General features: G+C 35.4%; 1 protein-coding gene across 1 annotated transcript in view; it reads left to right on the top strand.

The window, feature by feature from the left end:
- Positions 1-8,146, top strand: part of IL7 (interleukin 7) — a 45,320-nt gene extending 37,174 nt beyond the window's left edge. Inside the window, exons 2-5 of the mRNA XM_006880545.1 lie at positions 1,720-1,800; positions 2,822-2,953; positions 4,416-4,469; positions 8,012-8,146. Coding sequence (XP_006880607.1) covers positions 1,720-1,800; positions 2,822-2,953; positions 4,416-4,469; positions 8,012-8,146 — 402 coding nt within the window. The remainder of the gene's footprint in view (positions 1-1,719; positions 1,801-2,821; positions 2,954-4,415; positions 4,470-8,011) is intronic.
- Positions 8,147-12,135: the final 3,989 nt, after the last annotated feature.

The raw sequence follows: 12,135 nt of genomic DNA, 5'->3' as shown, positions 1-12,135 counted from the left end.
ATTTTATTAGAAATGAAAAGTGAGTTTTTCCTGTCTTACTCCTACTGTTTAACACACACACACACACACACACACCAAATCTCACTGTTAATTATCATGTTATCACAACTATCCAAAATAAACTGGGTTGTTAAAAATGTAGAATTCTAATCTTACCCTCAGACATAAGGAGTAAAGGAGCTGGGCTACATACATATTTCTCAAAATATAGATGATGATGATAAGGGGAAGGTTGATCCTTCAGATAATGAGAAATAATGGCTAGAAAAGCCAGAGTGTGGGCTGTAGTGTTAGCCTAAAGTAGGTTTTTTAAGCTATTACCTTAGCCCTCTCTGGTCTCCAGCTATCTTAACTGCAGACATATGGTCTTGCAAGTGATCAACAGCTGTGGGTGTAGGATAAGGGAGAGAGTGCTTCCCACACAGGGCAGCAAGACTTAAGGGACAGTGGAGCTAAACTCTGGTGAGAGTGACCGTGATGATGGTGGTTGAGAGACTATGACAATGCTGTGGACAAACTGTGGCAAGATGTAACCAAAGGATCCCTGAGATAAAGGCCTCAGTTAAAAATTTTCCTGTGCTTGCTGGATAATTAAGAAGAAACTGACTTAGAACTGCTCTGAGGCAAACTTTGCTGGATGATTTGGATTTGTGCTACTGAACCGAGGCTTCTGCTAATTAAGGAAATGTGCATTGATGTTAATTTGGCTTGGGACTGCTGGACTAAACCTGGATTTATTAAGTGAGATATTCCTCCCTCAATATCCAACTTATTTCCCTAATAAACGCCACTGTTGGTACCACAACTGTGTGTATACAACTGAGTAAAGTCTGAATCAACAACAGATAAACAAATCTCTTGTTGCTGATGTGGCTCTAGAGGCACCATGGGGCTGGAATACAGGCTTTTTATTTGCCTTCTGCTATGAGGTGGTGAGAGGCTAGGCTATCCACACGCCCCCTGGCCCTTTCAGAAAGACACTACAGCCCTGTGCCACCATGTCCCATTTCCTGTTCTCTAGAGCTCTTCAGAGGTTTTAGCTTAATTCTAGTTTTAATTCCCTTTGTTCCTGTTTGGTGATGGTAGGAAAATAGAGTAATTCTTAACTCTAACTCAACTTTATCATTTCAAAATTCATAGGGGAGGGGATGTGTGCATGAGCGCGTGCGCGCGCGTGTGTGTGTGTGTGTGTGTGTGTGTGTGTGTGTGTTAAGGAATCACAGTGATCTGACCCTAGACTCCTAACCAGAATGTTGACAATTCAAACTCATCTACTGCCAAGATGATGTGGATGCCTGCTTTCATAAAGATGACAGCCTTGGAAATCCTGAGTTGGTCTGTTCTGTCCTATAGGGCCACTATGAATCGGAATCAACTCAGTGGCAACAAATATATTGATTTTGTTTGATTATCTATATATTATTATCTCTAAAATAGATGCGTACTTTTATGTATTCAAGTGAGCTAGATTCAATGAATGAATTTGGAAGTTAAATGAATGAATCTAGGGATACTCTAAGTATGTGAAAGTTTACTTATGTATTTGTTTAGTCTTCAATGATAGAACACATTATGTCTAATCAACTGACCCCAGTCAATAAGTTCTTTACTTAGCATATACAACGTAATACTAAATATTAAACATTGTCATTTTTATAATTATTACATACTAGATAAGTCCTCAGTTTTAACCATATTATTTTATATCATTTATTACAGGACAGCATGCTAGACATTGGTAGCAATTGCCTGACTAATGAATCTAACTTTTTTAGAAAGCATTCATGTGATGATAATAAGGTAATAATTATGCTAATAAGGTAATAATAAATATTTGGAGTTTATATATCATTTAAGCTTGACTTTATAGAAGCTTATATTTTTATGCCATTGTTAAACAATTATATTAATAACATAACATTCTTTTAGATCTAGCCACATAGATCCCACTGAGTTATTATACTATACCTTTTCTTTTTATAAAATACCCTGTGTTTATTAGATTTTTGTGTTTTAACATTTGATGTTTCACATTGAAAACATTAGAAAAATTACTAAATTCAATAATATCTATTATTTTGGTATTTCCCACCCCCCCAGGAAAATACATGTTAGAGTGATAACTTGCAAGTATAAAAACATTTCATGCAATAATATTATTTCAGGCATTTTGGATTTTTTCTTTCAATATTTGCTTATCTTTGAACTAATAGTTGAACATTTTTCTTTTGTATGATATTGCAATTTGCAAGATCTTCACAACTTTGTGTCACTTTGTAAAGAAATTACTGTGTTATCTGATGGTCTTTTAATAATCAAAATATCTAGGTTAACTTCATGATATTTCATGTCATGCTTTTTTAAATTTATGCTTTAAGTATCTGAAAAATTATATTTTATGTCATTATGACCCTCTATTTTCTTATTACTAGCTGTTCATTTCTCATGCAAAAGGTACAAAAATGACAACTATAAGATACAGCACACATACCTTTTATTATTGTTGCTTCCAGAAGCCTTCTTGGGATATCCTGCTTGCAATAATCTTGTCATAAATACACCTTTGAATAAGTTCACATTTATGAAACAAAAAATACAGGTAAATTGGCAAAGTAAGCTTGTTCTAACCTTTTCATGCTGTCACCCAGAAACTAAAGAGTTTTTAGTCCCATTATTTGTAAGTCATGTGATTAACTAGAAAGGAAAAGTAATTTGTGTGTAGGTGGGGAATTGGCTAAGAGATACAACTTAAGACTTCTTAAGAATGTTTACCATATCATAATATTTTATTTGAACCTCTTCTCTTTCTTCTTTAAAATAGGAAGGTGCATTTCTACAACGAGCTGCTCGCAGATTGAAGCAATTTCTTAAAATGAATATTAGTAAGGAATTCAGTGTCCGTTTGTCCATTGTTTCAAAAGGCACATTAAAACTGGTGAATTGCACCAACAAGGTAAGCTGAAAAACAGTATAAACCATGGGTGATACCATTCTGTGTAGGTAATAATCATCAACATAGAATTCTGTGTTTAGAACAGAATTCAAATAGATGTACTCAAATCTAGAAGACTAAGTATCAACTTGAAAATTCTATCTTTTTCTTAAGGTGATTAATAGTTTATGGAAGAAGAGTTAAAAATTAATTAATGCATACTTCATTGTCATAGTAATTCCCAAGGAGATTAGGGTGATAAATTGGATGGAGAATGGTAATTTTTTTCTTTAAAACCTACTAATAATTTTAATCCATTTATACATACACTTCTATAAAACTTCTAACCAATAAAAGTAATCATATATGTCCAACATACATATTTCTGTGCCAAAATTGGGCATATATGCAACCAGTATGTTCCATTTCTTTGCTTTAATAATACTGATATGGATATGGCTCCTCTTTTTTAATTTATGAAATATTAAAACAAAACAAGTTCTAGAATACTTTATCTTGAGACTGTACAACAATTTTCTTATATGCCAAATGGTGGAAAAAACAGACTTATGATGCTATCTATTGGAATAGGAAGGAGTCAATGTCATAGGTATGCCATATATAAATATATGTACACAAATAGAGATATATTATGTGAGTATGTATACATATGATCATAGATATCAACTATGTGCATCTGTGTATGTGTCTATATCTATATAACATAGACCTTTTGTAATATTCTAATGTTTTTTAAATGGTTGTTTTTGTTGCTGTGTGCCATTGAGTTGACTACAACTCATAGTAACCCTAAGAGCATTGGATCTGAACCCTGCCCTACCCTGTGCCATCCTCATCATCTCTCACATACTTGAATCTATTGTTACAATTGCTGGGTCAATCTAACTTGTTGAAGGTCTTCCCACCTTGGCTGATCCTCCACCTTTCCAAACATGACATCCTTTTCCAAGGACTTGCCGTCCTAACAACAAGCTCAAAGTATATGGGCTGATTTTTCTTTTTTTTTCCAGGAGCCAGAAATGCTATAAGTAAAGCATACTATTGTTTTCATGTTGATTTAAGTACAGTTTTGTCCTATCTCATATATCCTTCTATGTCAATTTTACATATCTAATACAGTGCTGGGCAAACCTGAGAAGGTGTAGATCCAGGGCATGCAGAAAACTAGTCTCCTGTCTTACCCTTTTCCTGGCCTCCTATTTCTATAAGGTGGTAGGTATTTCAGAGATAGTGAGATTGGCTCAGGATAGGGCAGGGTTCAGGGCTATTGTGCACAGGGTCACAGTTGCAGGCAACTCAACAACACATAACCACCACCTCCATTCGGAAAATCAAGAATTTAAAGTAGATTTTCAAATCAATTAGATGAATGGAGGTTAACCAGAAAATTAGCTATTATAACTAGTGAGAGAAGTAGCAAATTATTAATATTTAATATTATAAATGTGGCTTTGTTTTTAAGGCTAAAGAAAGAAAAATAGCTTCCCTGGGTGAAGACCAACCCACTAAGAATTTGGTAAGCACATTTGTATAAATTTTTAATAATGATTCATAATTTCTTTGCCAAACTCAATTTTTAATGTTCCTCTTTAAATTGGTTTTTGCTCCCTCCTTTCTATGGTTGTTTTTTAAAATATTCATTCTAATGGCAATAGTAAGGGAGCTCTGGTGGCTTAGTGATAAAGAATTGATAACTGCCAACAGAAAGGCACACAGTTCAAATCCACCAGCTTCTCTGTGGGAGAAAGAAGGGCATGTCCTCCCCTGTGGTTAGGTGCTTCTGAAAACCTGCTGGAGGATCCGCTGTAGTTTGGTTTCACCTTAACAGTACACAACAAAAAATGCTAATAAAGAAAGCAGGGAGGTCCCTCTAAAAATTAGATCCCTTTCAATTCCATGTTTTAAAACACAAAAAGAAAAGCAAAGCTAGGAAAATCATCAAAGTGTTGATTTTTTAAAAAAAATAATCTCAAGAGAAAATAATCAAAGTCACAAATCATAACGGAGAAAATTATAAAGCAAACACTTAAATGAAGAAAAATGTTATCCTTGCTGGTTACTTAAAGATATGTATATTAAAGCAAGGATCCCTTTTGTACCTATTTTCTGTACATATAGACTATACAGCTTATACATTGTACTATATATATGCTGCTCTATATAAACTCAAATCAAAATCCAGTGTCAGCTAGTAGACTCTGACTCATGGTGACCCTTCATCAAGTTTCCAAAGCTGTAAATCTTAATAGTTGGAAACTATCCAGCTTCCCCCCGCCCCCCCCCCCCAAGGAGCAGCTGATAGATTACAACTGGCTATTCAATTAGCAGCCCAACAGATTACACACAGTGCAATTAGAGAACATTAGTTTATATAAACTGGCTGCAGTGGGATTGGTTCTGACTCACTGCAATCCTCTGTCAGGTTTCTGAGACAAAAATATTTTTCACTCAAAGTGGATAGTAGTTTCCAACTGCTGATTTTTCATTGACTACTTACTATATTACACACTACACCACTAGGGCTCCTTTTACTCTTTATTCAGTAGTATGTTAATATTCTTTACCTGAACTTTTACATATATGCAAGATAGATGCAATCATGCAAAGTAATATAGACAATGTTTATGAATGAAATATGGAATCTAATTCAAAAGTTAAAGTAAGCACATAACTAGTATAGGACGTGGAAAGAGAACCCTATCTGGTATACGAGAGTGATTGGTTCATTGTTTACATTTCCAGTGTAAGGCTATTTGACCAATAAACATGTAAGAATATATGAATTAATGACTCGTGGAGAAGCAATATGAGCTTGCACACCTTGGAATGCAGAAAATCTAAAAAAAATGACAGCTAGAATGGGAGACTTGAGATGAATGCATGGCCTAAAAGCAGTGCAAATATATTAAAGGCTATGGATAAAATAGCTTGGAAAGAAGATTTAGAAAAGTTATGTTCCCTAGATTTCAGAGTTAAAATCCAAGCTTTTAATTTCAAATGTTTGAATTATTAATCTCTTAGGGAAAGCCATGAATTTTCACATTAATGTATTTTAAATATACTTAGCAAAGTTAAGCTCTATTTGTAATTTTGAAAAATGTTTTGGGACTCCCTTTTTTAAAAAAGTTGAATTGTCCTCTATATCGATCTTTGACTGTATTATCTTAAAAAATGGTATTAAGGTATTAATCTTGACTATGGTATTAAGGAAAGGATTAATGTGTTAACATGAATGAATCTGTAAATGAAAAGGATCAGATTTAGAACCAAATTTTCAAAAGACACAGAACAGGATCCTGCATTAGGACAAATTTGGATAAAAAACCCAGCCATTCTACATATTTCAATGTCATCTTGCCAGATTATTTGTTCTCCCTGAAGTGCAGTTTCTTCATGTGTAAAAGACAAAATCATCAATTTTATGAGTTATCAAGTATACAAAATAAAGTAGTATGTGTAAAGCATGGAGCATAACGCCTGACCTACAAAGCGTAAAGTGACTGCTATCTAAGAAGCATTACCCTGTACTGTACTAATCTCTGGGGAGCTCGGATTTCCTAGTGGGTTGGAAGTTACTTCTCTTACCCAAAAGAGGTGCCTCTTTGGAAGTCTCAATCCGTCAGCCACTCTGGGGGAGAAAGATGGGCACTCTCTCCCATGTGATTTAAAGCCTCTGAAAACCCACTAGAAAATCAGCTAAGTTGGTTCGTCCAAATTTGACAGCAATGAGTTTTCATTTTTTAAAATGTGCGAATGTCAGAGTCCCTAGGCAGTATCAACAGTCAAGTGCTTAGCAGATAAAACAAAGATTGGCTGTTTAAACCCAGCCAGAAGTGCCTTAGGAGAAATGCCGGGGATGTCCTTCAGAAAACTCAGCCCCTCACATTTCTCTCTGGTGTACTATTCTACTCTGACAGACGTGAGGTTGCCATGAGGTAGACTCTACTCAATAGCAACAGATTTCTGCATGACTGTCATATTCTCATGAGCCTTCTGACCTCAGGGAGTGAGTTTGGTCTAACTGGTCCCCATGAATTGATTTGGACTTACGGTGCCCCCACATGCATCTGAGGAGAATTGTCCAACAAAGGCTTTTCAACAGCAGATATTTTAGAAGATCATCAGGCTGTTCTCTGAGGCACCTGTACTAAAGTGAGCTCATCTGCACCTCCTGGAGACTATGAGTTCATGCAGAACTACCTATTTTCCTGTAAGGCTGTATAGTTTTCACAGATGACTGAAAAGGACCTTTTGAGACAGGCATTTGCCATTCTGTGATGAAGGTCAGATAAGGGTGGGTGGGTCATAAGGTACAGGCTCCACTATATACTAGGTGTGGATTATAGCATCTAATCCTTAAATCATCTGAACATTTTGAGTGTTACTATGTCCACTGAACATTTGGTTTTCTATATTTTATTTGTATATTTTTTCCTTAGCGGAACATTAAAAAGTATTACCCAACATGAAACAAACCAAACCAACTCAGTTAAATCATATACAAATATTTTTCTCATGTTACAGATTTTATGTTTATAGTTGCAATCTTTCACTGCACTTTTATTAAATAACCCTAACTATCTTAAAATTCTGTCTCTCACATATTTTGGGCATGTTGCCAGGAGGGACAAGTCCTTGGAAAGGGGCATCATGCTTGGTAGGGTGGAGGGTCAGCACAGGAGAGGAAGATCTGGATGAGATGGATTGGTATAGTGTCTGTGGCAACGGGGAGCAGGTGTGTCAAACGGTCAGATTGGCTCAAGATAGGGCAGAGTTCAAAACTATTGTTCATAGGGTCGTTATGAGTCCGTAACAACAACAATCTATTAAACCATACCTACCTTGAATTTTCCTCACTTTAAAGATCACAATTATGCTTCGATGCCATAGACTTTAAAAAACAGTACAAAATTCTTTCATTATATTAACACTTGCACCAAGTTTTCTTGAAGGCCCAATTGTGATTGAAATGAAATACTATTACAGGTAGACTGATAATAAAAATTCATGTTTTTGTTAAAAATATGTAAATAAAGCTTTTGTATATTACTTATCTAGGAAGAGAATAAATTGTTGAAGGAACAGAAAAAACAGAATGACTTCTGTTTCCTAAAAAGACTACTAGAAAAGATAAAAACTTGTTGGAATAAAATTTTGAGAAATGCTAAAGATCCCGGAAAAATAACGGAATGAAATTCTAGAAGCATACGGACTTCAATTGCAACTATCAAGAGTTTGCTCATGCGACTTTGGAGGATATAGAATGCCTCCAAGAAGCTACTGAATGCATGCTGGGTAAAATGGATTACAGCAGTTGGGGGAAAAAAAATCCATATTTTAATACTGAGAAGATGAACATTAACAATGTAAACCAAATGCTGCAATAAACAATGTGTTGTGTGTAAGTGGGAACAGATCAGTATGTGTTAATTATGAACTGATTTTTATATAAGACAATCCTTTATGGTACCACTTACAATAATTCTTTTTTAACTTGTTTAAGAATTTCAGGAGGGGAAAAAAATACCAAATCTATGAAATGTAATGGTTTCAGGGATGGAATGAAAATTAACATTGTTTAATTATCAAAATAATATATGGTCCATTCTGCATCCATATACTGGGTCGTCAAGTGTGGACATTTACATCTTAGCTGGAGATGTTTCAGATTAACCTTGAGCTGTGAGGAATACTCAGAGAACAAGCTCATCAGACACCTTCAAGGAAGCAATAGCATAAAGGAGTGCAAGAAAATTGAGTGATATCAAGAGACATAGTTAACCATGAAAAGAGTACCTTCAAAAAATAGTATTATTGAATGTGTTTAAATGAAAATAAAGGATAATTTAACAGAAACTGTCTCCTATAAGAATGCTAGACCATAGTATTGAGTAACTTGTCATTTATACACAATAAAACCTATCTAAATGACTTTGCCTTTTGTGAAATGTGTGTCTAAGAGAATAATATATGTCTGCCTTTTCTTCAATATGTATGTATATTTAATTTTGACACTGTATCTGTATATACAAATATTTTCATACTGTATTACAAATTGCTTACACTGAATAACATTTCTCCTTTGATAATAAATGATATATGCCTTATTAATACTGCCAGTCTTGAATGACCCTCATCAGGACTAATCTTAGATTTCTCACTATTTCAACTCCTACTGTCACTGAATATAACATCCTTTATATTTTATTGCCTGAAATGATGTAAGAGCAGGAAACTACTTTGTGACTATACCTTTTTTAAGCAATACCTTTGTATTGACAAAACTCCCATGAGCAAAACTGCACAGTCCTCGTTAACACATAGAGGGAAGTGGAAACTATTAAAAACAAGCCAGATCCTGGAACAGCTACTAGTTTACAAACTGCTGAACTTGTAGCTTCCCTCTGTAGTATCTCACAACTCCACCATCTAATTAAGTGCTGACTGGCTTTTACTGGAGGACGCTGCTCCTTATCTGGAGTTGCAACCTAAATCGAAACAGAAAACAAACTTGACTCAAAGTCCCCTTAATGAGGTATTCCAGTAAATTCTTTACCACTGCAAATAACAATTACATAGAACTCTGTACACCTATCTATACTAGTGAAGGGGAAGCAGTATCCAGCAAACACAACTGTATTTGTGTTTTACCAAGGTATTACCACACCTTGAAGATGCTCCCTGCTTTTCCTCTGCCTCTCTTTCACACTTTCTCCAGCTTATATGGTTTCCTCCTTACTTGTATAGATAGTTGTACAGAATCTTCTATACCTGTTATTTACAGTGGTAAAGAACCCACTGGAATACTTCATTAATGGATTTTTTTTTCATTAACCCTTTATAAAATTTATTATTAATTTTAATGAAAATTTACAGAGACTTTGGATTTCCATTCATTCATTGTTGCACTTTTCTCCCTGCCCACCTCTTCCTCCCCCAACCCCATACACTGTTATCTTTGAAAAGTAAAAGAAAAATTCATTGTTTTAAAACAATCCCTCCCCCAGCTCCACTCCACTATACAGCCTTTATTCTTCACTCTTGTCATGACAATAATACCCAATCATATATCCCTTTTAAAGTGTTTTCCTTCATTTTTTCAATGCAGTATACATTATTGAACCTATCTTTCTCAGTCTCCCCCCAACCCCGAGGTCAGTCCTGTTTTACAAGTGGCACTATGCAGTATTTGTCCTTTTGTGACTGAGATATTTCACTCAGCATAATGTCCTCCAGGGTCACCCATTTTGAATAATATTGCATGAGTTCCTTGTTTTTCAATGCTGCGTAGTATTCCACTGTTTGAATATACCACAGCTTCTCTATCCATACATTTGTTGATGGACACTTAGGTTGTTTCCAATTCCTTGCTATTATGAACAAAGCCACAATAAACATGGGTGTGCATATATCTGCTTGGGTGGCAGTTATGGTTTCTTTGGGGTATATTCCCAGTAGTAGAATTGCTGGGTCAAATGGTATTTCTATTTGCAACTTTTTGAGAAAGCGCCACACCACCTTCCACAGTGGTTGCACTATTTTACACTCCCACCAACAGTGAATAAGGGTTCCAGTTTCTCCACAACCTCACCAGCATTTGTTGCTTGCTGTTCTCTTAAATTTTGCTATTCTTACGGGGGTGATATCTTAGTTATTTTCATTAATGTAATTTGAGTCAAGCTTGCTCTCTATTTGGACTTCAGTGGCAAGTCCAGGTAGGGAGTTGATTTGCACTTTTATGGAGCCAATGATCCTTCACGAAGTCATACACATTCAGTTACGTACTACATTTCATTCCTGATGACATGGTGAAATTGATAAACTATCAGTCATAGAAATAAAGGTAAACTTTGTGCCATCAATAGTTCTTCAGGAAAATAATGGGCAATAATCACTCTTTGTGCAACTCACAGCATCAGAAAACTTGCTACAGGGCCAGCAATGTACAGTTCCAACTAGACAGCAATGAGGTTTTGCGTTTTAAACGTAAACTTTAGACAACAGTGCTTCCTTGAGAGCGATTTATAACATAGTCTAACAATGTTGAAAAAATTCTGAAATTGTGATAGAAAGAACAGTACTTTTAAACTGTGTTAACTTCTTCCTTAATACATGCCATTGTTTGTGATTTTAATTTTCAAGAAATTTCACACTAAAAGAGTTTATTCAGCAAATATTTGTTAGAGAGAAGTTTGTGTATATTTATGGGTTTACTTACCTCATTTCTTAACCACCTGTAAGAATATAAGTATTTCTGCTCCCCAATTAAAGATTAGTTTTGTCTCGATGAAAGTATTATTCAAAAAACCCTAAATAACTAAAAAAAAAAATTAAGTAAATTCTAAGTTCTGAAATTGTAGAAATATTCTGCATTCTATTTTGAATATTCACAATTCATAAGTATTCTAAGGATTCTGGGAATTAAAAACCATGTATTTACAAATGTCTTTGAAAATCACTATTCAGAGAACCTGGACAAGAATTTTTGGTTTTGCTTTGTTACATTGTTGTTGTTGTTGTTGTTAGGTGCTTTTGAGTTGGGCATCACTCATAGTGACCCTACAGACAAGTCCTGAGCCTTGTCCTATCCTATGCAACCCTCAGCATCTCACACACTGAGCCCTTTGCTGTAGTCACTGTGTCAATCCCCCTTGATGAGGGTCTTCCTCTTTCTCTGACCCTCCACCTTTCCAAGCATTCCTTCAATTCTTCCAATAAAACAGTTGACAAGAAAAAAAATTTAAATCTGTTTTAATGTCTTTTTTAAAAAATTCAGTAAACATTAATCTCATAAAAAATGCCAGTCAATTAGAAGATACACCTTTGAAAGCATCTTTGAAGTAGTTTAAATTCTATCAAATACTTCTGTGTGTTATACAGATGACACAACCCTACTTGCTGAAACTGAGGAGGACCTGAAGAGCTTGCTGCAGAGGGTCAAGGACTTCAGCCTTCAATATGGATTGAGGCCCAACATCAAGAAGACAAAGATTCTCACCACTGGACCAATTGGCAGCAGCAGGATGGATGGTGAAGAGACTGAGATTGTTCACAGCTGTAGTTTGCTTGGCTCCACAGTCAACACTCTTGGCACCACTAGCCAGGAAATTAAAAGATATATTGCAATGGGAAAGTCAGCTGTTAGGGACCTCTCCAAAGGACTGAAGAGCAATGGTGTCTCT

Source organism: Elephantulus edwardii, unplaced genomic scaffold, assembly GCF_000299155.1.
Source record: "Elephantulus edwardii isolate Elephantulus edwardi_28Jun2011 unplaced genomic scaffold, EleEdw1.0 scaffold00008, whole genome shotgun sequence".
Lineage (NCBI taxonomy): Eukaryota > Metazoa > Chordata > Mammalia > Macroscelidea > Macroscelididae > Elephantulus > Elephantulus edwardii.
This window is presented reverse-complemented; position numbering and strand designations above follow the sequence as displayed.